General features: G+C 44.2%; 1 protein-coding gene across 3 annotated transcripts in view; it reads right to left on the reverse strand.

Moving 5' to 3' along the window:
- The window catches only part of HIPK3 (homeodomain interacting protein kinase 3), a 176,181-nt gene that overhangs the window by 126,042 nt on the left and 22,141 nt on the right, over positions 1–27,998 (reverse strand). For all 3 annotated transcript variants that reach the window (XM_040328293.1, XM_040328292.1, XM_040328291.1), the window contains exon 2: positions 7,115–8,213. In XM_040328293.1, coding sequence (XP_040184227.1) covers positions 7,115–8,213 — 1,099 coding nt within the window. The remainder of the gene's footprint in view (positions 1–7,114; positions 8,214–27,998) is intronic.

Genomic DNA, 27,998 nt, shown 5'->3' on the forward strand with positions numbered 1-27,998 from the left:
ACAAATTTGCTTGGAATCTAGGAGCCAGGTAAAAAAGTTAGGAGCCAGAAAACGCGCCCCGTCCCGACGAGCTTGCGCGCAGAAAGCGAACACATACGTGACCAGCGCCCCCATATGTAAACGGTGTTCAAACCACACACGTGAGGTATCGCCGCGATTGGTAGAGCGAGAGCAATAATTCTAGCCCTAGAACTCCTCTGTAACTCAAAACATGCAACCTGTAGATTTTTTTTAAACGTTGCCTATGAAGATTTTAAAGGGTAAAAGTTTGTCTGCATTCCACGAGCGGACGCAATTTTGAAGCGTGACATGTTGGGTATGAATTTACTCGGCGTAACATTATCTTTCATAATATAAAAAAAAAAAAAATGGGGATAACTTTACTATTGTCTTATTTTTTAATTCAAAAAAGTGTAATTTTTTCACCAAAAAAGTGCGCTTGTAAGACCGCTGCGCAAATACGGCGTGACAGAAAGTATTGCAACGTTTGCCATTTTATTCTCTAGGGTGTTAGGATAAAAAATATATATAATGTTTGGGGGTTCTAATTAGAGGGAAGAAGATGGCAGTGAAAATAGTGAAAAATGACATTAGAATTGCTGTTTAACTTGTAATGCTTAACTTGTAATACCAACGGCCACCACCAGATGGCGCCAGCTCACACATCTGGTGGTAATAACTTGTAATACCAACGGCTCACCACCAGATGGCCCCAGCTCAAAAAAAAAAAAAAAAAATTTTTTTTTTTTTTTTTTGCCCCCCCTTTCAAGCCAAGTCGCCAGGGCCCCATTTCTAGTCGCCATGGCGACCTGGCGCCCGGGATTTGTCGAGCCCTGCATTAAGATGCAACATGTTAATGTCATTTCGAGTTATTTCCGATATCATTGAATCTAAAGCTTTTAATAAAATAAACCTGATGAACCTGATAAGAACGCCCACATTTTATGTCATATGGCCTGAGGAACTTGTGTGCAGGAGGCCTGACTAGGATTGTGATACCTGCATACAAGTCTAAGTGTAATAATATAAAGATCAGCAAAACCGCCAAAAGAATGGCATTAGTTCAGGTTACCAATGGTAGTGTACCTACCTACCTACCTATATATATATACTTTTTTAGATGTATCAGTTAAAAAACTGACCGATATTACATCAAGGGTAAAAATACCCTTAAAAATACCACGTAAAAATACCAGGGTGATGCTTGCGGCTGCAGGCATCACCCAGGTACCGTTCTTTAGAGCGTACAGTCGGCGTTATTGTAATAACAACTGATGTGGCTCAGCAGCCGCTCAGCTGTTATAACAAGCAGCGGGAGGGGACTTCCTCACCCCCCACCTTCCGCTGCTCGCTCGGGCTCTCCTGTCTCACCGGGAGGCCTGAGCAACCATCCGCCGGCTGGCCGAAGACCCAAACAAAGCCGATGCATTGTTCGGGTCTCGGATCTAATACTCTGGAAGCAATGTCATGACATCACTTCCGGGATTACTGCCATCTTAAAGGCGCCAGTTACAAAAAAATTAAGTATTCAAAACGCCGATCTTGACATTTAAGTGCAGAGGAGGAGTACCTGCCACTGCCCAATACTGTCACAAGGGATGTTTACATCCCTTGTGATGGCAATAACAGTGAAAAATTACAAACAAACTTGTGTAATTTTTTTTTTTTTTTTTATAATGTACAAAATATATCAGCAATCGGCAGGAGAGGTGGCCGAAATATCGGCATCATATCAGCACAGAAAAAACGATATTGGTCGTTTCCTACTTTGATCGACAGCAGCAGGAGCAAATATCGTCACTGCTGTGTCTCAGCCAAATCAGAAGGGAGAGTCTCGGACAGCTGAGGAACTCATGCACATTGCTAAATAGAGATGGGGATCCGTAAAGTATTGGGGGGGGGGGGGGCTGCAACACACAGATGGCCATTAAAAGGATCAAATTGAGCCCGTTTCCTTAAAGCATAAATAACACAGTGCTTGTGTTGTGTCATTTGGCCCACTGTATCAACTAAAATATCTGGCTGATCCTGCTTTGTTCTGCCGTCCCCTTTGAAAACTGACCACGGTATATCAGGGCTGCTGAGCCCTGACACTGTGATCAGTTTACGCTCATCCATCATCCACTGCTCTCCTCTGAAAATATAAAGCTTGTAAATGTTTGCCTTTTAGATCTATGCAGATTTCTGTGGGTCGTGGATAATGTCAAAAACATGCTGTTTTCTTTTTTTTTTCGGATAAAGTCAGATGTTACAGTGTCTTGTAAATGCTAAAGCAATTTTCTCTACTAGGGAAAACAATTATCAGTTCCACATCATAGCTAAAGCCATCATGTGTTCTCACTGTGTGCTGATACCTGTAGTGCATTTTTTCCTGTACCCAATAAAGGGCACGTCTTTTTTCAAGTTACTGGAGTGCGGCTGTCCATATCCTTATTGTTTTTGCACATGTGTTCTCATGTACCTGAATTAAGAAGCGTTTTGTCAATCCATAGCAACCAGATTCCCTCTTATTTCCTAAACTATACTAGAAACAAAGCACAACATTTTTATTTGGTTCCTAAAGGTTGCCCAGGAGTAAACAGAAAAAAGGAAAAATGCTCTTCTATGTACGATAAGAAATACATAACACTCGGTACCACCTTAACCATTCAAAATTACCGAGTACCTAAATCCTGAAAGTATTCTGAACAGCAAAACAAACAGTCAGTTTCTGCATTACAAATATAAACTAATACACAAGAGCCAAACAGGATTTGCCACGCCACTGAATTCTTAAAATATTATCATATGTAAAAAAGTCACAGGAAGCCATGTGCTCTGAAACTGTGAACTGTGCTGGTCTTTGGTTAAATAATGGTATTTGTGTGCAGCAATTACTCTCCACCACCACAAGGGGAGAACTGACAGGTATGTGCTGGAAGTGTACAGGTGTGACATCATGGAGGAATGCAGGTGTTCTAATTGTTTGCTCAATTTTCTAATGGTCAATGCGGACAAATCAGGGTGGATTAAAAAGAAAAAAAAAACTTATTTTTTTTACTATTTAAAACCAGATTTTGGGGTATTTTTATATTTATTTTAAAAAATTGCCTTTGGAGTAAAAATCTATCTAAAAGATAGAAAACCATCTGATAAACTATTTTCATATTACAGGGTTTAGTAACACTTCAAACCCAAAAACTAACATGTAATATATTGCAGAATACCCTTTATTAGATGTGGTGGCTGCATTTGTTTTCTTTATAAATGTTTATTTAGTTGGGGCCCATTTTTTAAGTATTGTAAACCAGAAAAGCTGCAGAAGACTAAAGACATCACCCTACTGATCCTGAAAGAAGACCCTATGAAGATTATGGTGTGTCATGGTCCTAGTAATAAATGACTCAAACACTGAAATGTGAGGGTGACTAAGCCTTGGATAGGAAGCATAAGCCATGATACAGGGAGGCAAAATTTGTTATTTCCAGCAATGGATTACAGAATTGGTTATTTATGGAAATTACCTCTCTCATTTCTCAGCAGTTTACAACCATGATTCACTTGAGTTAAAAGCTCATCTCTAGGCAAGCAGCTAAATATACCAACTGATTAGTTAAATGGGAGCTGCTTTATCTGACTTGCAATGTTGTGCAGACAGTACTGCAAACCTCTGCCACACAACACAATCAGATCCAAAATAAGCTCCATCACACATGGCTAAGCATTATCTGAATTTCAAGGTTTGGGTTTAGATAAAGTCCTCAGCACACATTTCCTATCCCCTTAATGTACTCAAATTTAAATTCCCGTCCAAATAGCCCATCTACCTCCCTCCAACAGCTCAGGTTTACGCTCAAACGCTCCAGTTAAAGTGGATGTATTTTTATTATTAAGGCTGGAACCTTGTACAGTATAGGATTTCATGTCTTGAAATCCTATACTGTACTGTAGTCTTGATCCGTCTTTCAGAAGACGGATCAAAACTCTGCTCTTTTGATGTCATGAGACACGAACAACTAGCGCCCAGAAGCGATTCAGTTCGCATGCGCCGCGCTTTATAAGTTTTTCATTCATTCATTCATTCATTCATTCATGTCCTCATGAGAGACATTCTGTGTACTGCAGATCCCCTCCTCCTTTCTTCTCCAGCTCTCCCATGATTGGCTGCTTCATATCTCAGCATAATTTGGGCATGCTGAAGCAATATGGTGAATTTTTTGTGTTTTGACTGGATGTTAGCAATCATAGTAGAAGTTCAGTGTAAGAAATACACAGGAGAAAATGCATGTTGACAAGGGGAGTGTCTAAGTGGGCGGGGAGTCTACTGACATCACTCCACCCACCAAGCTCAGGACAACAGACCCACCCACAGCTTCTGCAGTTAAGGTTTGACAGTTAAAGCGGAGTTCCGGCCACAATTTCACTTTTTAAATATAAATACCCCTGTAATACACAAGCTTAATGTATTCTAGTAAAGTTAGTCTGTAAACTAAGGTCCGTTTTGTTAGGTTGTTACAGCATTTAGACACTTTATAAAATAGAAATTGACTGGGGCCATCTTAAGTGTGGGCATCATGAAGCCAGACTGTAAGACTTCCTGGATTTCAGCCTTGCAGACCTCGCACATGCTCAGTGCTGCACAAGCAGTGTCAGATCAGGTTTCAGCACCTGTATTGTCCAAGTCACATGATTCTTTGAGACTGGGGAGTGCACAGACTCCTGGAAAGTTACACCCACTACATTCCCAGGAGTCTGTGCGGTGTAGGTTAGGAAGCATTAAGCACCTAGGTGCAGGAAGTGGGAAGATTAACTATTCTGCCTAGCAACAACACTTTGAAGGCATCTAAAAAAAAAAAAAAAAAAGTTTTTTAAAACTACTGATGTAATGTTATATTTATGGGTGGAACTCCACTTTAAGGATACATGCAGGAGACATGTATATCCTTATAGATAAGCACTATGGCAGTAGTTTATAAAGGATGAGAGTGGGTTTACATCCACTTTAAGTATATTCTCCCTGGTGTCCACAGTTGTGTATTAACCTCCCAAAGACTTGAATTGGAGTATACAGGTACAGTCCATTAGGCTGGGTTCACACTATTGCAAATTTGATGCAGGTTTCCCGGCATCCAATTTGCATTGCAGGAGAGTGTGCCCGGCTCTCTATGGAGCCGGTTCACACATCTTCGCAGCGGCTCTGTTGCGAATTGCACAGGATCCCTGTGCGTCTTTTTGTCCATTTCAGATCCAAATTCAGCCAAAAATTCAAGCTGAAATCGGACCTAAAACGGTGAATGAGGATGCCCCCAACTCCTGCTGTCAGCCAGTGAGTGCTTCAGTGTGAATCCAGCCTTAATGCCTATTGGAAGTTACTTCCCATTCAGAGCCTAGTTGTACACACTACGAGGGGGAGGCTGTCACTATTAGAGAGGGGTGAGTGGACCACTTAGGTAGGTAGGTATAGACTGTGTATTTTTCATCTGAACTTGTCCTTTAAACAGTAAACCTTTTTTGGTAGCATCTAGAACACATAAGGGACAAAAAAAAACTTTGTTTGACACTAACAGGACCAATAACACCAATACAGCTCTTTCAGGATTTACACAACGGTGACTCCTAGTTGCTGCAATGCTGGGAATTCAGGAAATCACTCCATGCTCCCAGCAGTCTTATGATAAGCTGGAAAGCAAGACTTCCTCTCTGTGTAAACCATAGTTGTTACAGAAGACATCCTGGAATGGACACATCAAGCACAAATGGGTGAAAAAAATAAAAAAAAAGAAGACGACTACATCAATATATCTAATCAGGGACATACCTATCTATTTCCCAAAATAAAACTAAAGCACTTTGCGGATAAAAAAACAAACAGTTGCTACCAAGGTATTTAAATGTTATTTTTAAACTGCATAGCCTGGGGGGGGCAGTATAGTACATGGTTCGAATTTCATCAGGAACATGGTAAACTGGCCCCCCTTACATGCCATATTTGGCATATCTTTTTTTTTGGGGGGGGGGAGTGGGGGGCTTCAGGAGGAGTGGGACTTCCTGTCCCACTTCCTCTTTCTGCCCAGGGACCGTTTAGGCCAGTGTAGGCGATCGCCTAGGACACGTGACAGGTCCCAGGCGATCGTCTGACCAATCACAGTGCGCAGCGCCGCTCGTGCATGCGCAATGAGTGCTCCGCCGTAAATCCGAAAGCTGTCACGGCCGGGTGCCCACACTAAGAATGCAGATGCCGGCCGGAGGGAGGGGGGGGGTGCGGAGCTCTGGCCGGCGCGTCGCTGGACCGTGGAGCAGGTGAGTATCTGTTTATTAAAAGCCAGCAGCTACACTTTTGGTAGCTGCTGACTTTTAATAAACATAAAAAAAGCCTGGAACTCCCCTTTAAAATCGATCAGCTTGAGTAGAACCAGCCTGTTGGATATTTCATGCGATTATTTCCAGCAGCTATTGTTTCCTCTCCTGGCAGGGACGGCACCCGCCACTGGGAGAATACAAAAGCTTCATGGGAGGAACTCCTCTATCAACATGGTCAATGTTGATGGGGAAATCTAGTGATTTTCTTTCCTGCAAACCATGGTTGCATGAAAGAAAATTGCGGCATTTATGGCCAGCTTTAAGGCGCATTCAGATAGCAGATTAGTTCCATCCTCTGAGCAGAGCCGCTAGCATATACGTGTGCAGCCACCTCCAAGATGTGTGCAAGAAGCCCACAGAAGTGGCTGCACAAGCAGACAGGAGTAAAGGCATGGATCCGAACGCAGAGCCTCTTGGTGAACTACACCTTATAAATACATATTTGAGCATAAACACGAGACTGCAATAAAAATATATTGTAGGGCTAGACTTAGAAAAATATACAGCAAAGTAGTCATTACAAAAAACGCCCCCACTGGCTTTGATGCTAGCTCTGATAAACCATAGGTTTTAAATGTCAACTTATTGAGTTCCTGAGCCCAAACACCTTCAGTCTATAATAAACAAATGTCAAATTTCACATTTCAAGATAAAAAAGCCAGAAAATTATAGAAATAAAAGATCAGAAACGATCAATCCGCAAGGAAAATGAGTCAGTAAATGTGATGTTTAAGTATGTACAGAGTAAACTAGAAATTACATGGGCAATTCTTACCTGTAGTAGCGAGACTGCAAATACGTTGAGCAAACAGTCTTTGATATATGGCTAGCAGAGCCAAAGTCTATTACTTTCACCCTGTACGGCTGTCTTACAGGATCCACCAGCATGATGTTTTCGGGTTTGAGGTCAGCGTGAATTAAACCAAGACTTTTCAGCTTTTTCAGTGCAGTAGCCACCTGCTGTAGGATGGCCCGTATAACTTTCAGGGGCAGGGGGCTGAATTTGTTTTGCTTTAAGAAGTCATATAAGTTCTGTTCCAACATCTCAAAAACCAAGCAGGTGTGGTTCCGATGTTGGAAACACTCGTACGCACGCACAAAGTTAAACTCATCCGCGTTCTCGTTGCTCAGCCTGGCAAGGATGCCCACCTCTATCTGCCCTTGGCGTGCATATGAAGGATGGTTTTTCAAAATCTTAACCGCCACAACTTCATTTGTCCCCCTTTTCCAGCACTTGACTACCTGTCCGAAGGTTCCCCTACCCAAAAAATCAAGTACTTCATAAGTATTTTTAACTGAACACAACACCTCATGCTGTACCAACTGATAGTCTCCATCCACGTTAGCTCCGTTCGGTTTAGAGGCTCCTGTGGTTGCCACAACAGTTACTGGGTTTGCTGCATTGCCTGGCAGCATAGCAGGCAGCACGGACAACTCCTCGACAATTTGCATGGTGCCACCTTGAATTTCCAAATCTTCACTCTTACGCTTCAATCCACATCGCTGATGTGTGTCCAGCAAATCTGAAGCACAATCCGGTGATCCAACTACGGGTGTCTCTTTCGGATCTGGCTGCGCCCGCGCTGCTGGGTCCCCTGGAGCACCTGCGTTGGTTTTTAATGCGACTGTGCTGGTCTGGGAAGCCGCAGTCTGCTGGCGAGGTCTGTCGAAATGATTTTTTGTCTGCAAAGGAGCCCTACTCTTGTTTGGATGTGCAAATCCAAGGTTTCTAGCATTCAGGTCGGTGCGTGGATAGCTCCTCTTGCTGTACACACAACTGCTTGGTTCAACTTTCAGTTTCTTCACACTACAAAAGGCACTTGACTGAGTTTGATAAACATATGGTGGGTATACCAAAACTTGTGAGGCCATACCTGCAAATAGAGTAACAAGACAGATATTAGTATTGCAATTGTTCACTCCACATGATGAGCATTTTTTTCAATACACGGTAGCAGACTGAACAGGTTAATCCAGACTTTAAGGCTAGCCAAGGACTTCATTTCTTATGAATCAACCCAAGGCATTCCCAGGTCAACAGGGAGATACACAACCTTCATTCTGGGTCTTCCATCATACCCTATTCTGAGGTCTCCACCAAAGTACATGCTTGAAACATTTCCAAAAATGGAGCCTTGGAGGGAGCATCCATATAAGACTAGCCAAATAGCCCAAACTGCAATCAGTCCCACTGAATATCAACGGACTACCTAATGCTATAAGCTACAGCTGTCTCCTAACAGACAGATATGGGAACTTACAAACTATACCATTTAGCCTACTAAGCTTTAGGCACAGTTCACCCACACTTGAATAAAGTGGATGAAAACCCTCTCTTATACCCAGTAAAGTGAACAGCCTCAGATGATACACAGGGATGAAATAAAGAGATTTTTAATACAGCTTACCTGTAAAATCTTTTTCTTGGAGTACATCACGGGACACAGAGCGGCATTCATTACTATATGGGTTATATGGAGTACCTTCAGGTGTAGACACTGGCAATCTCAAACAGGAAATGCCCCTCCCTATATAACCCCCTCCCATAGGAGGAGTACCTCAGTTTTGTAGCAAGCAGTATGCCTCCCAAAATGGTCCTCAAAAAAGAGGGGTGGGAGCTCTGTGTCCCGTGATGTACTCCAAGAAAAAGATTTTACAGGTAAGCTGTATTAAAAATCTCTTTTTCTTTATCGTACATCACGGGACACAGAGCGGCATTCATTACTATATGGGATGTCCCAAAGCAATGCTTACAATGAGGGGAGGGAGAACATCTCCAAGACAAAAGGATTTAATTTAGAGATATACTCAAATCATAATAAATCCAACTTAGTTGAGAAAAATAAAATTTTTAAATTTAACTCGAACAAGAGGAGCCCCCGGAATCCGAGGGTCTCAAACTGCAGCCTGCAGCACTGCCTGCCCGAAGGCAGTATCAGTATTCCTTCTTACGTCCAACTTGTAGAATTTTGTAAACGTGTGGATAGAAGACCAGGTTGCCGCCTTGCAAACTTGAGCCATAGAGATCTGGTGGTGTGCTGCCCAGGAGGCGCCCATGGCTCTAGTAGAATGAGCCTTTAATGATACTGGAGGAGGCAACCCTTTCAAGCCATAGGCCTGAGTGATTAATTGCTTAATCCACCTAGAAATGGTGGACTTTGCAGCTGCCTGCCCCTTCTTGGGCCCATCCGGTAGAATGAACAGCACATCTGTCTTCCGGATCTTCTTTGTAGCTTTAAGATAGGCCTTCATGGCCCTGACAATATCCAAGGTATGCAGCAACCCTTCCTTTCTGGAAGTAGGTTTAGGGAAGAAGGATGGTAATACCAAATCCTGGTTCAAATGAAAACTGGATATGACCTTCGGAAGGAAGGAAGGATGAGGGCGGAGAACGACCCTGTCCTTATGAAAAACAAGATATGGTTCCTTACAGGATAAGGCTGCCAGCTCCGAAACTCTTCTTGCGGAAACTATGGCAACCAAAAATACTAACTTCCTTGTCAGTAGAACCAAAGGAATATCAGCCAACGGCTCAAACGGTTGTTTCTGTAAACTTGACAGAACAAGGTTTAAATCCCACGGGCAAAGCGGGGATTTAACTGGAGGTTTAATACGTAAGACCCCTTGAAGGAAGGTCTTAACCAGCGAGTGGGTGGCCAGCGGCCGCTGAAACCACACTGACAGAGCAGAAATCTGTCCTTTGATTGTGCTTAATGCCAATCCTTTATCCACTCCTAGCTGGAGAAAACTTAATACTCTATCGATGGTAAATTTGCGAGAAAGCCATCGCTTGGACTCACACCAGCCTACATAGGCCTTCCAGACCCTGTAATAAATCACCCTAGAGACCGGTTTCCTGGCTCTGATTAGGGTAGAGATTACTTTCTGAGACAGACCTCTACCCCTGAGAATCAGGGATTCAGCTTCCAGGCCGTCAAATTTAGATGCCGTAAGGCAGGGTGGAGGATCGGACCTTGCGATAGCAGGTCTGGCCGTAGAGGAAGAGTCCACGGGTCTCCCACTACCATCCTTAAGATTAGTGAGTACCATGCTCTTCTGGGCCATGCTGGAGCTACCAGGATGACTGGTATGTGCTCCACCCGGATCCTGCGCAGCAGGCGGGGTAGTAACTGGAGCGGGGGAAACGCATAAAGAAGTTTGAACTGATGCCAAGGGCAAACCAACGCATCGGTTCCGCAGGCCATCGGATCCCTTGAGCGGGACATGAACCTGTCTAGTTTCTTGTTGAGTCTCGATGCCATGATATCCACGTCCGGCACTCCCCATCTTTGGCAGAGTGCTTGAAAGACTAGTGGATGCAGAGACCATTCCCCCGGCCATAGAGTCTGGCGGCTTAAGAAGTCCGCCTGAAAGTTGTCCACTCCTGGAATGAATATTGCCGATATGCAGGGCACATGAGCCTCTGCCCATAGAAGAATCAAGCTCACCTCTCTCTGAGCGGCTTGACTCCTGGTTCCCCCTTGGTGATTTATGTATGCCACGGCCGTGGCATTGTCTGATTGAATTCTCACCGGGAACCCCTGCAATTTTGACGTCCAAGCCCTGAGGGCTAGTCGAGCAGCTCTGAGCTCCAAGATGTTGATGGGCAACTGCTTCTCTGGCTTTGCCCAAGTACCTTGGCGAGTGCAACCATCCAAAATTGCTCCCCAGCCCGTCAGGCTGGCGTCTGTGGTCACTATCTTCCAAGCCACTGGGCTGAAAGACCTCCCCTTCAGTAGATTCTGAGGGTCTAACCACCAACACAGACTTTGTCGGACTCTTGATGAGAGCGGCAACGGGATATCCAAGGCCTGTGGCCTTCTGCTCCATGCTGACAGGATGGCTGCCTGTAGGATGCGAGTGTGGCTCTGGGCGTATGGTACCGCCTCGAATGTGGCCACCATCTTGCCTAGTAACCTCATACATAGGCGAATAGTCGGTTCTTTCTTGCTTAGAACCAGTAGGATTAATTCCTTGATGGCTTTTACCTTCCTCAGAGGTAGGAACACTCCTTGTTGTTCTGTGTCTAATCTCATGCCGAGATATTCCAACTGCTTTGTGGGCTGGAAAGCTGACTTTTCTCGATTTAGGACCCAGCCGAACCTCTCGAGGTATTGGACCGTGAGGGCCACTGCTCGCTCCAAGCCGGGAGACGAGTGATCTATGACTAGGAGGTCGTCCAGGTATGCTAGGATCGTGACCCCTTGGATCCTTAGTTTGGCTAGGATTGGAGCTAGGACCTTCGTGAACACCCGGGGGGCCGTAGCCAACCCGAAGGGAAGCGCCACGAATTGGAAGTGACGCAAAGCCACCATGAAGCGTAGATATCTTTGATGTGGCTGATAAATTGGAACATGAAGGTAGGCATCCTTTATGTCTATGGACGCCATCCGAAATGAGCGGATCTTTAGATATGCATTTACCATCTTTAGGTCCAAAATTGGCCTGACATCTCCATTGGATTTTGGGATGATGAATAGGTTGGAGTAGAAACCCAGCCCCTGTTCCAGGACTGGTACCTCTACTATTACTTCCTGGGAAAGTAGATGATCTAATGCCGATCTTAATGCGGCTCCCTTTTCCGGATCGTTTGGAATCCTCGACTTCTGGAAATGAGGAGGAGGAAACCTTAGGAAATCTAATTTGTAGCCTGTGGCCACGGAAGACCGTACCCACTCGTCGGGAATGCTGGCTTCCCAAATCTCTGAAAAGAGTCGCAGCCTTCCCCCCACCTTCGTGGGTGGGGGCGCCCCTTCATAAGGTTGGCTTGGGGGCTGGTTTTGCTGGTTTGCGAAACCACTGCCTTTTGCCTCTAACAGCCTGTCCTTGTGATCTGCTGTTGAAGCCGAAGTTTGCTTTTGCAGGAGGCCGTCGATACTGCTTGGCATTAGAGGGCCCCTGCCCAGGGGAATACTGTCGTTTAAACGCAGGTCCCTGAACCTTCTTCTTAGTTGGCAAGAGAGTACTCTTGCCGTTTGAAATGGTCTGAATGTATTTATCTAGGTCTTCTCCGAAGAGTCGTCCTCCATGGAAGGGGAACCCTACCAGGAGCTTCTTGCATGGGGGCTCAGCCTCCCAGCTTTTTAACCATAAGAGTCTTCTCATATGGATAAGGGATAACGATAAACGTGACGCTTGCTGGATAGAATCCTTGATTGCGTCTACCGTAAAACATATGGCCTTAGGGACATCCGAAAATTTTTCTGCCTGCTGGGCCGGAATAAGTTTAAGCATCTGCTTAAATTGATCCGATAATGCTTGAGCGACCCCAATCGCAGCCACAGCTGGCTGTACTACTGCCCCTGCAGTAGTGAAGGAGTTCTTAAGTAGTGCTTCCAAGCGCTTATCAACTGGATCCTTGAACACCTGTATGTTTTCTACAGGGCATGTTAACGATCTGTTAACACATGAGATGGCTGCGTCCACTGCAGGAGTAGCCCATCTTTTGGAAAATTTTTCTTCCATAGGATATAGGACAGAGAACCTTTTAGGTGGTAAGAAGATCTTATCTGGCTTGTTCCAATCTTGGAACAAAATTCCCTCTAATAGAGGATGGATCGGAAACACAGCATTGCTTTGAGGCGCCCTCAGTGAGCCCAAAGCTGAAACCGTCGATACCTGGAGATCTGGTACTGGCAAGCTGAATGCCCTATGGACCAAGTCCGACAATCCTTGAATCCACCAGCTCTCCCTCAGGGAGACTGCCCCAGACTCCTCTGTATCCGGGTCTTCGATCCCTGAACCTACTTGGTCCTTGTCCAAGAGGTCGTCCAATTCCCCTGAGGAAAGGACCTCCTCTTCTGAGGGTCCGCGCTCGGGCGACGGAGATCTATTCCGCTTACTGCCCCGCATAGCTGCGGCTATCATTTTTCCCATGCTTTTCTGCATCTCTTTTAAAGAGGTGAGTAATACCTCCTCCGTGACCATCTTAGGGTTGGACTGACCCGCGTCAGCTCCAGCCCCAGATCCCGATGGCCCCAAGGCTCCCTGTAGGGAAAACAGCGGCATACCATGGTACAATACCGAGGTACACCTGCTACCTATTGGTATTTGGAACTATAAAAGTTAATTGTCCAAACACCTGTTTGGGGGATAAAAAAATGCTTCCTCTCCCCTAGATGACTTTTTTTTTTTTTTTTTTTTTTTTTTTTTTCGTTTTTGTTTCAAATCCAGGAAAGAAAAAACATTCTGTCCCCCTGAGTAGTATTGCAAAGAAAAACTATGAGATGGAAAAGAAACAGCCTATTTCTAGGCTTGAAAAAACAGTCCTCTGAAGACTGCAATATCCTTTCTGGCCACTGTGTGTCCTCGGCGCCCCGTGCTGCCGCTCTGGTCTTTCTCCTCAGTTCCAAAGTATTGAATGGAACAAACAAGGAAGGGCCGCCCCTTCCTTTAAGCCACTGACCCGCCCTTCCCCCCCAGCAATCTCAAACAGGAAATGCCCCTCCCGACAGGGGGAGGGGGGGGGGGGGATTTTGGGAGGAAGGGACCTCTCTGTTCCAGCAAACTGCAGCCTGCAGCCTGGAACCATGAGGAGGTCAGCGTTTTGCCTGCTTGCAGGCTCTGAGGAGGAAGACTGAATGGAGCATCGCCTGGAGGCCTGCAGGTAAGCAAAGCTCTCTGACACACACATATATTTTTATATAACACAGGCCCCACTCAATGCTTTTCCAACACTACAAGGGAGGTCACATCTTATGGGGAATAATACATAGAGAGCCATCCTATCTTTATGATATGTGACTAGTTTGCCAGATGCAGTGCATAACTTTAGGCATGTCCCCTGTGACCCCCCAGAAAAAAACCTGCTAAGAACCAAGTTCCGCAAGTTTTCCCCTCACTTACCTGCTCCATGCCGCAGGACTTTGCCAAGCAAGAGGCCCAATCTTCCCCCATCTCCGTGGGGATGTCTAGACCTTCAGGCCCTGGGTTCCTATGAAGGATCCACTGTCCTGGGCCCATATAGCACCCTGGCAACAGAAAACTTTAGGTACCCAAAGGTTTCTAAGTTCTGGGCCCAGGGTCCAGCTCTCTAAAAAGAAAAGCATTATGGGCTATACCCCAAGGGTTTGGGGTCCGGTTACTGACCACTTTAGCGCTGAGGCTTTTTTGGACAGAACCGGTAGCTCACCTAATCCCAAGGATGCGGAGGCAAGCTAAACCATGACTAACACCTAAGACACTGGCGTAAAAACTGAGGTACTCCTCCTATGGGAGGGGGTTATATAGGGAGGGGCATTTCCTGTTTGAGATTGCCAGTGTCTACACCTGAAGGTACTCCATATAACCCATATAGTAATGAATGCCGCTCTGTGTCCCGTGATGTACGATAAAGAAAAACCTCCCTACATAGGTCTTACATGTATATCTACGGTCTTCAGCTTAATATATTTGTATATCTGCGGTCTTCAGCTTAATATATTCTTAGAACTTTTACTTCCTCATTCAGGTGTAGGGGCGGAGTCTGGGCACACACTATGACAGCTCATTGGAGGAAAGGCACAAATCCCCTCTCCACATAGACAGAAGAGTGAAGATACTTTCAGAGCTGAGCTGTGCTGTAACAAGCTCTCTGCTAATCTATTTATAGCACCCCCCCTCCCCAACACACATTTCTGTCTGGTTGTAGCTTCCATCTCAGAGAACAGAGCAACGAAACAGTAGAAAGACATGGGACTTAGGGCTTTGGAGAGAGATAAGTGTTTATATCCACTTTAAAATTGTTTTAGTTGGTGTTTTGAAAAGATCTTTTTTTTTTAAAGCCTGTTTCAACCAGGGTGCCTTCAAGCGATCTTCAGGGGCACCCTGGCAAATTGCGTAAAAATTGCCCACAAACTGTATGTAAGCTAGATTGGTGGATCAAACCTTTCCTTTTAGTTACACAAAGTCACAGGTTTTCCTTGTGTATCATCACAACCTTCCAGTCGCTGGTGTCCTAACAACCAATGACATCAATGGTTGATAAGGATGGCATCAGGTGCCTGCACAGCATCCTCATTTGTCTCTCCCTCTACGTCACCACTGGGGCCATATCAGCTGAGTGAGGGAGAGAAACATTGGAATACCAGTGTTCAAAGGTGTATTTGCTTTGGAAGAATAAGTCACGTTGGGTGCCTACATGTGTGGATGGTGCTGCGTTTTGTAAAACTGTTAGTTTTTTTTTTTTTTTTAAATGGAGTGCCTCAAGATAGTGCATAATTTTAAAGGGTGCCTTGATGGGAAAAAAAAGGTTGGGAAACACTGCTTTAAAGTGTTACAAAGGCATCAAGCTTAAACCCGACCCCACACTTTAAACCCTATTCTATCTACCCTCAGAATACTTACCTATTCTGAGCACGATCTGGTCCGGTCACACGATCTGGTCCAGTCACAGGCCCCCCCTTGCGGTCAGCTTCAGTGAAGAGGAGAAATTGCTGACAATGGCTGCAGTGCCTGGGCGCAGAAGTCACCCATAGAATTTCTACATGGCATCCTTTGTCAGCTGTCCTTCCTCCTCACTGAAGCTCCCGCTGACAGCCGATCATGCGGTTGGCCTGGATAACTTTCATGAACAGGTAAGTATACACATCGTCCTTTCACAGGGTAGAAAAAACAGGATTTAGAATATGAGTGGGAGCAGATTTCAAGTCCACCCCAACTTCCCGCATCTACAGACTTCCACAATCTAAAACCCTGTACACACGGCCCGGATTCTCGTCAGGAAAAAAAAACGTTGTTTTTCCTGACGAAATTCCTGGCAAGATTCTCTTGCCGGTCGAGTGTACACGCACACACCATTCAAAAGAACGGCCGTTCTTTTGAATGGCACGAACTCTGTGACGTTATCGACCATGACAAGCATGAGCTCGTCACATTTAAAAACAGTCGCCGCCGTCTTGCTTCACCCTACCTATGCCTGCGTCGAAGTCATTTCGAGCATGCGTGGGTTTCCATGGAGAGGTAAGTATACACATGCTCTGGTTTCTCGGCAAGAAAACACTGCCGAGAATCTAACAACGAGAAAATAGAGAGCAGGTTCTCTATTTTCATCGTCTAGATTCTGGGCAGTTTTCTTGACGAGAAACCTCAAAGCCTCGTACACACGCACGGTTTACTCGGCAAGAAAGCTCTGCCAGCAGTTTTCTTGCCGAGAAAACCGTGCGTGTGTACGAGGCTAAACACTAATCTATCTAACCCTGTAAAGAAGCTGAACTAACCTGATCCCACACTGAGCTGTCAGCTGCGACTTCGCTGTGTAGGTGGGTGCAGAGGAGCCAGTCGACAACCGAACCCCAATAGTAACTCTATAGGTAACGTCGCTCGCCGTTCATTTTACAGCTTTTGTCGGCTGTATCCTCTGTAGAGCTTCCGCCGCTGGAGACTGGACCAGATCGGCTTAAAGAAACGTATCTATACCGATTTCTTCTTTGCAGGGATAGATAGGTTAGTGTTATATCATGGATGGTTAGTGTTATATCATGGATCTCTATAGATGTAGGGATTTTAGTGTAATGACCCGTAGACACGATCCAAAAAATCGGATTACAGATCGTTTGTTTTTTTTTTTGCATGCTAGTCGCATATTTAAAATGGAGAGGTTACTGAAGCGACAAAAATTCTCGTACGACAGAAAAAAAAATCCGAAGTGATGTCATGTGTTGTAGAATTTCTATTGTATTCTCGGACGACAACTGTACCGATTAAACGAAAACCGTCCGATCTGATATCGCACGAGAAAAATGTTGGTGTTTGTCCGATCGGATAAAAAAGAATGAACGGTCACGACAGGCTCGCGAAAGCTCTGTACCAACGATCCGATTATCGTCCGATCGCTTAGAAAGCTGTATTTTTCATCCGATTTTCGGATCTTGTGTACGGGCCATTAGGGTGGACTTCTACATTAAATTTAGGAATAGCCTGGACTAAGATCTCAATGACCGTTACAATAAAGTAGCCGGTAGCACAATCTTATCAGTCCATAATATCAGTTATTGCACACGAGTAGAAGTTTTTTTCATGTTTGTCACAGTGTTTGTACAAGTCAGGACAACGTGCGCACACCGAGTTACACTGTAACCAGAGCAAAACCAACAGTTTCCTCTAGCTAGCAGAATATTTTCCACCATACTTCACAGAACTGATGCAGAGAAATATTAACCGTGACTTTCCTGGAAGCTACACTGCGTTTGTTATGCAAGTTCAGCCAGAAAACATGTGACTTCCATACTTCAAGGTCCATTAAAGCACTTTTTGCCTGTAATAAAATCAGCACACAATTAGATCCTTGATTTTACAAAACAGCCTGAAAATGTCATTGAAAAACCAACGGAACCCCTTCCAATGTCCTTGCCTACCATTTGAATACAACAGACAGTTTTAATCCTGCCCATGCAATGGTTGCCGCTCCTAAACAATCCTAATTAAAGGATCCACTGGCGTCCAACTGCGGTAAGGTATGTCCACACAATCCTGCGACTCGCAGACACCAACAATGCCAGCAAGTCCATAAACACAAACATTCCACTCAATTCAACATTCTAGTTAATGGCGGAAACTTACTGTAACACTGGACAAACCTATACATTTGGCATCTATGAATGAAACCAAATTCAGACTTCAGCCATCGTCCTACAAAACAACATACCCGTTACAAAGTCTTCATAAAAACTTCAAACCCACTGCTGGCAAAACACCTTATCAGTATGCATAGACACACGTCTGCTTGATAATAATAGCACTTACAGCATAGAAGACAGAGCCCTTACATACAAGAGCCAAATATAGCTTTGCATTGAGGGTTGAGAAATATACAAAATGCTAATAAGGCGATAGTCCCAACACAAGTCTAGTCATGGGCACAGTGAGGCATGGGCACAGTGAGGCATGCAGATGGACACACTAGGCTTATACACGAGTTAATAAGTTTTCCCATTTTTTTGTGGTAAAATTAGGTGCCTCTGCTTATAGTCAGGTTGGCTTATACTCAAGTAAATCTAGCTCTCTATCTATACATCTCTCTATCTATATACATACACACACACACATTCACAGCTAGTAGCTGTATACACTAGCATCAAATGCAGGCGTTTAATTGGCATTTGAAGCTCCGCATTGCAGCAGCCATGGTGGTTCACATGCTAGCGTTTGAATCACTCAGCTTTGTGTTGTGCCAAAATTGATCCGAGATGCTGTTTGGCTGGCTACCCAAACACTTCCATTGAAGTTGCGTAGATCGTCGCACAACGATTGTGGCAATCTTATCCGTAAGTGGGAGCGGGTACCTAATTTTGCCAGGTGCCATATGTTTCAGGAGGGGGGAGGTGCGAGTGGAAAATAAGCCAAGCTTTCCCCTTGGGTCAAGCTCCACTTTTAGGCCTCATGCACACTGGACGTTATAAAAAAAAGCCGGTAACGTTTAGCTGTGGAAAGCTGTACCTGCAGAGTGAGTTTTTCAGCGTTTTAGTAGTAGCGTTTTTAAGCATTTTTAGCAAAACTATACTCCCACAAAAGCTTAGGCTCAAAAGCGCTGATAAACGCTGAATAGCTGCGGTTTTCAACTTTTTTCAGAGTAAAGCCTCATACACACGATCGGACTTTCACACTAAAGCGCCTGAAAAAAGCCCCAGTGTGAAAGGGGCCTAACTGGGACAGCCCGGGCGAAGGAAAAAGCCAGGAGTTGGGCTTTAAAATAGGATTCATGAGCAATAAACAACTTTAAGTGCCAGGCAATTGTCCTCCATCGTAAAGTAAAAAATAAGGTACCTGCTCCAAGTTTTTTTTAGGCATTCTTGCCCGATTTGCTCTAGAGATTTGTTCAGCCCAACTCCATGCCTGCTTTGAGCAACTCAACATGAGCTGTAAATAATTGTATGACTTCACACCAACATGTAATGGAACCAGTCATACTGTGATTAGCAATCACTGTGCAAGGTACGCTTCCTAAATTGTTGTGCACAGATCTCAGTCAAAAATGAATGCTGACCCATTTATCCATAACTGTGCTAACCCTCATAGTCTTCATGAGCCAACAGGAGTGATGAGATCATTTAACCGGGTCAAGAATTTCTGTGCCACCCAATTTTGAAGTGGGCCTATCAGTATTTTAACAAGCCTGCATAAATAAATTCTTCACATATAGCAAAAGTATACAGTTTATGTTAATAAGCAGCAGTCCCTCACCCCAGTGATCGTTCTTTAAGACTTGAGTAACACTGTAAATGTCCCAAATCATAGTGTATGGTGCAGAAACAGGGCTGTGTACAAAGCAGAGGCACATAAATTACAATGTTCGCATCATTATTGGGTCAGTGTTTAACCACTTCCATACAGGGCACGTATACACCTTCCCCCCCAAGCCAATTTTCAGCTTTCAGCACTGTCGCACTTTGAATGGCAATTGCGCGGTCATGCTATACTGTACCCAAACAAAATTGGTGTCCTTTTTTCCCCACAAATAGAGCTTTCTTTTGGTGGTATTTGATCACCTCTGCGATTTTTTTTTTTTGCGCAACAACGGAAAAAAGACTGAAATTTTTTAAAAAAAATACGTTTTTATTTTTTTCTGTTAATTTTTTTGTAAATAAGTAAGTTTTCTCTTTCAATTACGGGCACTGATATGGCGGCACTGATGGGCACCGATGAGGTGGCACTGATTGGCGGCGCTTGTATGTGGCACAGATGGGCACACATAGGTGGCACAGATGGGCACACATAGGTGGCACAGATGGGCACACATAGGTGGCACAGATGGGCACACATAGGTGGCACAGATGGGCACACATAGGTGGCACAGATGGGCACACATAGGTGGCACAGATGGGCACTCATGGGCGGCACAGATGGGCACTCATGGGCGGCACAGATGGGCACTCATGGGCGGCACAGATGGGCACTCATGGGCGGCACAGATGGGCACTCATGGGCGGCACTTATGGGTGGCACTGATGGCTACTTATGGGTGGCACGGATGGGCACTGATAGGTGGGCACTGGGCATGGATGGGCACTGTGGGGTGGCACTGATGGACACTGTAGGGTGGCACTGATGGACACTGGGGCGGCACTGATTAACCTATGTTGCCAGTCAGTGCCCATTTGTGGGCACTGAGTGGCATCTTTTTTTTAATGTTTTTTTTTTTTTACAGTCTTTTTTTTTTTTTTTGCCTTTTTTTTGGGATCTGCCCTTCTCTGGTGGTCCAGGGTGGGCTTCCCTGGTGGTCCATGTGGCGATCCGAGGGGGGGCTGCGCTGATAAACAATCAGCGCGAACCCCCGTCAGGAGAGCAGCCGTTCGGCTCTCCTCTACTCGCGTCTGTCAGACGCGAGTGAGGAAGAGCCGTCAACGGCTCTTCCTGTTTACATCGTGATCAGCCGTGATTCGACACGGCTGATCACGTGGTAAAGAGTCTCCGTGAGAGACTCTTTACCGAGATCGGTGTTGCGGGGTGCAGCGGCTCAGAATCCTGAGGACGTCATATGACGTCCGGTCAGGATTCTACAACCACTTTGCCGCCGTCAATCTGTCATTGGCGGGCGGCAAGTGGTTAAGGGAAAAAAAAAAAAAACATACATTCGACATTAAAGTGGTTCTAAAAGGACAAATGTTTTTATTTACCTTCATGCATTCTATGAATGAATTTTTTGCTAAAGGTATGGATCCTCAAGGGATCCGTACATGTGAAAGGGCCCTCAATGTAAAGGACAAATTGTTACAATGTTTAGACTTCGTTCCACTGATAAAGAATGTTGTGATACTTGGCAGACTGCCCGGAATTTTTTTTTTCCCTTTCTTTTGGCTGTGGCTTCAGCAGAGCAGAGAGAATTTTCTGCATAGAAAGATCGGGAAATACTTTGTCAAGATCGCAACAAGGGAAGAAAAAAAAAATTGCGATTCTTGAGGATTAATCATGCAGTATATATATATATATATATATATATATATATATATATATATATATATATAAATAAAATATACACACACACACAAGATAGATAGATAGAGATGGAAAGGGGCCAGACTGAAGTAACAGGACTTAGTTTTTTAACCACTTCCATTCCGGGCCTATTTTGGCACTTCTCTGCTACATGCATAAAACATATTTTTTTTTGTTAGAAAATTACTCAGAACCCCCAAACACTATATATGTTTTTTTAGCAGACACCCTAGGGAATAAAATGCCGGCCATTACAACTTTTTATCCCGCACAGTATTTGCGCAATAATTTTTCAAACGCCTTTTTTTGGGGAAAAAAACTGTTTTGTGAATTAAAAAAATAACAAAACAGTAAAGTTAGCCCAATTTTTTTGTATAATATGAAAGATGAAGTTACGCTGAGTAAATAGATACCTAACATGTCAAGCTTTTAAATTGCGCACACTCATGGAATGGCGCCAAACGTCAGTACTTAAAAATCTCCATAGGCGTCGCTTATTTTTTTTTTTACAAGTTACAAATTTAGAGTAACAGAGGAGGTCTAGTGCTAGAATTGTTGCTGGCACTCTAACGCACACAGCGATACCTCACATGTGTGGTTTGAACGGCGTTTACATATGTGGGCGGGACTTACGTGTGTGTTCGCTTCTAAAACGCGAGCTACCGGGGATAGGGGCGTTTAAAAAAAAAAAATTATTATGTTATTTTTAATTTTACTTGATTTCTTTTATTTTCACACTTTTTTTGTCATTTTTTTTTTTTGATCACTTTTATTCCTATTACAAGGAATGTAAACATCCCTTGTAATAGGAATGGTTTTATGACAGGTACTCTTTATGGAGAGATGCAGGGTCAATAAGACCCCACATCTCTCCTCCAGGCTGGAAAGCATTAGATCGTGAAAAAAAATTCACGATCTAATGCTTTCAGCCGCGATTGCGGCTGTGTTTACATTCCGGGACCCAGGCGTGATGTCATAACATCGCGCCCGGGCCTCCGACGATCATAGAGATGACTGGTGACCATCTGGTCACCAGTCTACTCTATGGTTTCCATCGGACGCCGGCGGATCGTTTCTCCGGGTCTCCGATGGCAAAGGAGAGCCCGGAGAAGCACCGGAACCGCCGCTATGATCGTTCTTATGGGGCAGGGATTCGCCGGCTGAAGAGATGGATATCTGAATGAAGCCTGTAGCTGCAGGCATCTTTCAGATATCCCCACTGAAAGTCCAGGACGTCATATGACGTCCTTGGGTGGGAAATGGTTAAAGTTCCACTTTCAGCTGGTCATACACTGTGTGAATTTTGTCTGGTTCCTGAGGAAGCTGAAAATTGTTGGCCAGAAAGCAGTTATATCCAATCAGATACACCCGCTGTTCTGGTATTTTGACAGCAGGCAGTGGAAAATGTCCATCTGCATTGTATAGAGTGGATGGAGGAGTATTGTGTATGACCATCTTTGGCCCACAAAGTGGATGCCAAGCCTGGATGATGTCTGGACAAAGATTGCGTTGATCTTTTGTTGCTTTTAAATGGTACTATGATCTCTTTGAGACATAAAAAAACATATAATTGATGGGTGCTTTTGTTATCAGTTTTGTGTGTATCTATCACAATCTGTTCTGAGTGGAGCGGGTTTTAAAGTGTATCTGAGGAAGTAAAACTCTGGACTGTGTAACGTGTGGCCCATATCAGATAAGAAATTACAAATCCCAGGAAGCCTCGTTACCCAGGCCATAGCCGATGTACGTAATGGCATTCAAACTGATATAAAACATCAAACAAAATCTCCAACACCAAGCCTCCTGAAAGCAATGTGTAAAAGCAGACCATTAACATAGGCTCTTTGTGCACAAAGCATCACATGAATAATGATCTTCAAGAGTCAGAGCCGTCATACTATACCTAGGGGGGAGGAAAACGTCCCAAAAATAGGGAAACTGGATGAGAAACTGCACTTCTGACATTATAATAATATCAGTAACTGGGAAATCAAGGCCATGAAACCACATGATTTTGTGCAAAGCAGCTAAATACCATGAGAGAAATTGTAAGAAAGAAGAAAATAGGAATACTGGGAACAGAAAGACAAAAGCGGTAATAAACCCAAAACTGAAAATGTAATATATTACAGCTAGAGCTGCATGATTCTGGGCAAAATGAGAATCAACATTTTTTTGCTTAGAATAAAGATCACAATTCTCGTGGCGTAACAAAAAGATGCTGAATTAAAATGTTTGTACACTATATGCATGTAATATTTGGGCGAAAGTTTCTCATGCATACAGCATAAACGGATGATACTGGCCACAGCAGCTGCTCAGGGCCAACCTGCAATGAATCAGCAACAGGTAGCCAGCGGTGCTGCCGCCACCATAAAACACACCATTGCTGTTCACGTGTCAGTCCTGAGCGAGTCATCCATGCAGCCGAAGCATGGGTGGGCGATTCTGAATGACTGAGGGTCAAGGTCATTTTGTGTATGCGCCTCCGCTGCGAGAATGACTCATTCAGGGCCAATATGTAAATAGTTTGTAATCAGCAGCGGTGGTGTTCTGTCGAGAAGTGCCCCCCATCGAATAGTGCCCGATCAACATCTGAATTGCCGATCAGATGGGCTGAGATAACCATGGCGCATGCACACATTGTAGGAGGTACCGTATATACTCGAGTATAAGCCGACCCAAATATAAGCCACCTAATTTTAATTTTACCACAAAAAAACTTATTGACGCGAGTATAAGCCTAGGGTGTCCATCTGAATGCCTCACTGTGTCCATGCCTCACTGTGCCCATGACTAGACTGACGTTTAACATGGGAGTATATGGAAGAGGTGCCAAGCTTTGAAAAATCGGTGCTCCCCAGCCGTAGGTCCCCCAGACAACAAACTTCGCACACTTGTAGAGAAGAAATGGCGCTACATGTGTGACAAGTTCTGGGTCCAGGGGACCTACGACTGGCCAGTACAGGGTCACCAAAGTCACAGGAGAAATGACCGTTTAACATGGGAGTCTATGGAAAAGGTGCCCGGGTTTGAAAAATTGGTGCTCCCCGGCCGTAGGTCCCCTGGACAACAAACTTTGCACACTTGTAGAGGAAGAGTGGGGCTACATGTGGTCCCCAAAGTTCGGGAAACCAGGTGCAAAAATATGACTCGAGTATAAGCCGAGAGGGGCATTTTCAGCACATAAAAAAAATAAAAATAAAAAAAAAAAAGGTGCTGAAAAACTCAGCTTATACTCGAGTATATACGTATAACGGCATCTCTCGATGGGAGATACCATTTCAAAGGCACAATTTAAACCTATACAAACAGTGGGGGGAGACTGTAATTCTCAGATTGTGCATCGCTGCTGCTGGAGGGCGGCTAGTGGCTGTGTTGATGGGCTGGTTTTGACAAATCCAGACCATCAGCACACTGTAAAGCCACCCCGCAACAGTGAGGCACAATGTGAGAACTACGGTCTCCCCCCGCTGTTTGTATAGGTTTCAATTGTGCCTTAGAATTGGTATCTCCCATCGAGAGATACCTCCTACGATGTGCGCTTCACGTCACTCCAGCTGGAGTGCGGCTCCGTCCTGCGCATGCGTGGGCATTATTCGATGGGGGGCACTTCTCGACAGAACAGGAGCACTGGCTACACATATTTACTCATTGGTCCTGAGTAGCTTCTGTGGGCAATAAAGTCCATGTACACATGTAAACAGCACACACATTTAAATGCGTACAGCATAAAATACAGTCCAAATGCAAGGCCGTGAACGCAGATTTTTCTATTTTTGGCTAAACACTGCAAACCAAAACAAAAAAAAACAGTATAATTACAGTACTGTAAATACACAATAAATTGTACCCTCATCTGCATGAGCATCAACTTCAGAACAGATTTTCTGGTTTTGGAACTTCCTTGTCACGTAACATTATATGGACTTATAGGAAGACAATTGCGAGGGAAAATATTGTGAATTATGTACAGGAACCAATGCAATTAAAGCACAATGCATTTCCCAGTAGAGGGAAACTATGACAATCAAAACAGAAAAACAAAAAAAGTCTTCTACCCCTTCTGAGAGGGGAAGCAAGGTTTCCGCTGACTATCCTCCCGTCTCCCAAAGTACAGCATCTGACAAGCAGCAAAACAACAATCTGATTACACAATCTCTGTACAATCTTTTTAACAAGTCCCAAAACTATGTAACACACCGGCCTATCCATACAACCTATTCAGTCCTTATGCAATAAGGAAGGCCCTTGTTTTAAAATAGTTACCGTATTTATCGGCGTATAACGCACACTTTTATCCCCCTTAAAATCGGGGGAAATCGTGGGTGCTCGTTATACGCCGATCCCCGCTGACTTTGAGCGCCGCAAACATAGACTGAGCTGAGTGTACTGCGCACTAGGCTTGGCTCGGACACGCTCAGCTCCGCCCGCAGGACCGCGAGAGGAGCCGAACACACAGCACAGGAAATCCGGCTCTGTACAGCTCGGCTGAGGCGCCAAACTCAAAAATACAATGCTGCAACCTTGGGCAAGATGGACACCTCCAAAGCCGCAGATGGACACCCACAAGGCCGCCGGACAAGACCGCCGATGGACGCCGGGAAAGACAGCAGATGGACACCGACAAGGCTGCACCGACGAGCATTCAAAATGTAAGTTTTTTTTTTTTCTTAAACTTCCCTTCTAAGCTTGGGGTGCGCGGTATATGCCGATAAATACGGTATTTTTAGATCTAGAAAAGGAGATTTTAAAATGCAAGGCCAACTTAAACATTATATTGTTACCAACCATAACCAGTCCTATATCTTGTTGTATCATGAGGAAAGGAATGCCAACATGTTTTTTATTTTTATTCCCTCTACCTATAAAATCTGACTGACAGAATAATATATCCCAGTCTCTTGCCTAACCAAGCCTGTTTTTCAGACTCGTGTTTACAAGTTTAAAACAGTTTTTTTTGCTGGAAAATTACTTAGAACCCCCAAACATGATATATATTTTTTTCTAACACCCTAGAGAATAAAATGGCGGTCATTGCAATACTTTTTGTCACACCGTATTTGCGCAGCGACCCTACAAGCGCACTTTTTTTGGGGAAAAAATCATTTTTTAGAATAAAAAAAAATAAGACAACAGTAAAGTATACCAATTTTTTTTTATATTGTGAAAGATAATGCTACGCCGAGTAAAATGATACCCAACATGTCACGCTTCAAAATTGCGCCCGCTCGTGGAATGACGACAAACTTTTACCCTTAAAAATCTCCATAGGCGACGTTTAAATAAATTCTATAGGTTGCATCTTTTAAGTTACAGAGGAGGTCCAGGGCTAGAATTATTGCTCTTGCTCCGACGATTGCGGCGATACCTCACTTGTGCGGTTTGACCACGGTTTTCATATGCGGGCGCTACTCACGTATGTGTTCGCTTCCGAGCACAAGCTCGTCAGGATGGGGCGCTTTAAAAAAAATATTTTTTTGTTTTCTTATTTATTTTAATTGATTTTATTTTTACACTGTTTAAATAAAAAATAAAAAAAAATGGTCACTTTTATTCCCATTACGAGGAATGTAAACATCCCTTGTAATAGAAAAAAGCATGACAGGTCCTCTTAAATACGAGATCTGGGGTCAAAAAGACCTCAGATTTCCACTAAAATGCAATAAATAAAAAAAATAAAAAAATTATCATTTGAAAAAAATAACAACAAAAAAAAATGTGCCTTTAAGACGCATGGGTGGAAGTGACGTTTTGACGTTGCTTCTGCCCTGCTATACTATGGCGATGGGTGGGGCCATCTTGCCCTCACTCGTATCCATGGCATGCAGCACGAAGGACGCGATCGCCTCCGCTGCTGCCGACAGCTCTGGTAAGCGGCGGAGGAGGGTGCAGGAGAGCGATAATTGTGATCTGAAGGCGAATCCGCCACGGACACTACTTTTATCGTTTACAGGACCGGCCACGGAAAAGATGAATATCTCAGTTGTGGCAGCAGCTGCTGCCGTTCCCGAGATATTCATCTTTAAAGTGCCGACGTATATAGTCGTGAGCCGGTCCTTAAGTGGTTAAAGTAGACGTTCAGCCAATATTACATGCTGCGTTTAGGTTTATAAGTTTTAAAAAAATTTTTTTTTTTTAATTGTCAAAAATGTATCTGTAAGGCTTCAATGTACACGAGACGTATTTACAGCTGCTCCTAAACGATTTAACTTGACAGATAGTAACCCACATTTAAAACATCAGTTTTGCCGCGTTTAGCTACGTTTGCATATAGAAGCGTTTACATTTTTATTTATTTTTTAAATGGTAAAAAATGAAAAACGCCAAAAAACGAAATGCTGCTAAACATGGGTTACCGCGCTTAGTCTCATTTGGCGTCTGAAACGTGGAAATCTTTTGCATCTGAACCTATTTATTTGCTTTCAAAGAAACGCTGTACAAGGTCACATAGGATAACATTAAATGAGTTCAGGAGCAGATGAAAAAAGCGTACAACTGCCTCTGAACGTACGTTTAGCAGCGTCCTGTGTACATGGGGCATTAAAGCGGAGGTTCACCCTAAAAAACATCTATGTACCATTCCATCCAGCATACTTGCGTCCGCTATAGTATGTTTTTTTTTTTTTGCGCTGTATTTACCGTTTAATCGTGCAGTTTCGTTTCAGGCGTTCCTATGAAGAGGGGAACATGATTGACGTCCGGCTATGGCGCATCGCGCCTTCCCGAAAATAGCCGGAGTAGGACTC

The sequence above is a fragment of the Rana temporaria genome, chromosome 11, assembly GCF_905171775.1.
Source record: "Rana temporaria chromosome 11, aRanTem1.1, whole genome shotgun sequence".
NCBI lineage: Eukaryota > Metazoa > Chordata > Amphibia > Anura > Ranidae > Rana > Rana temporaria.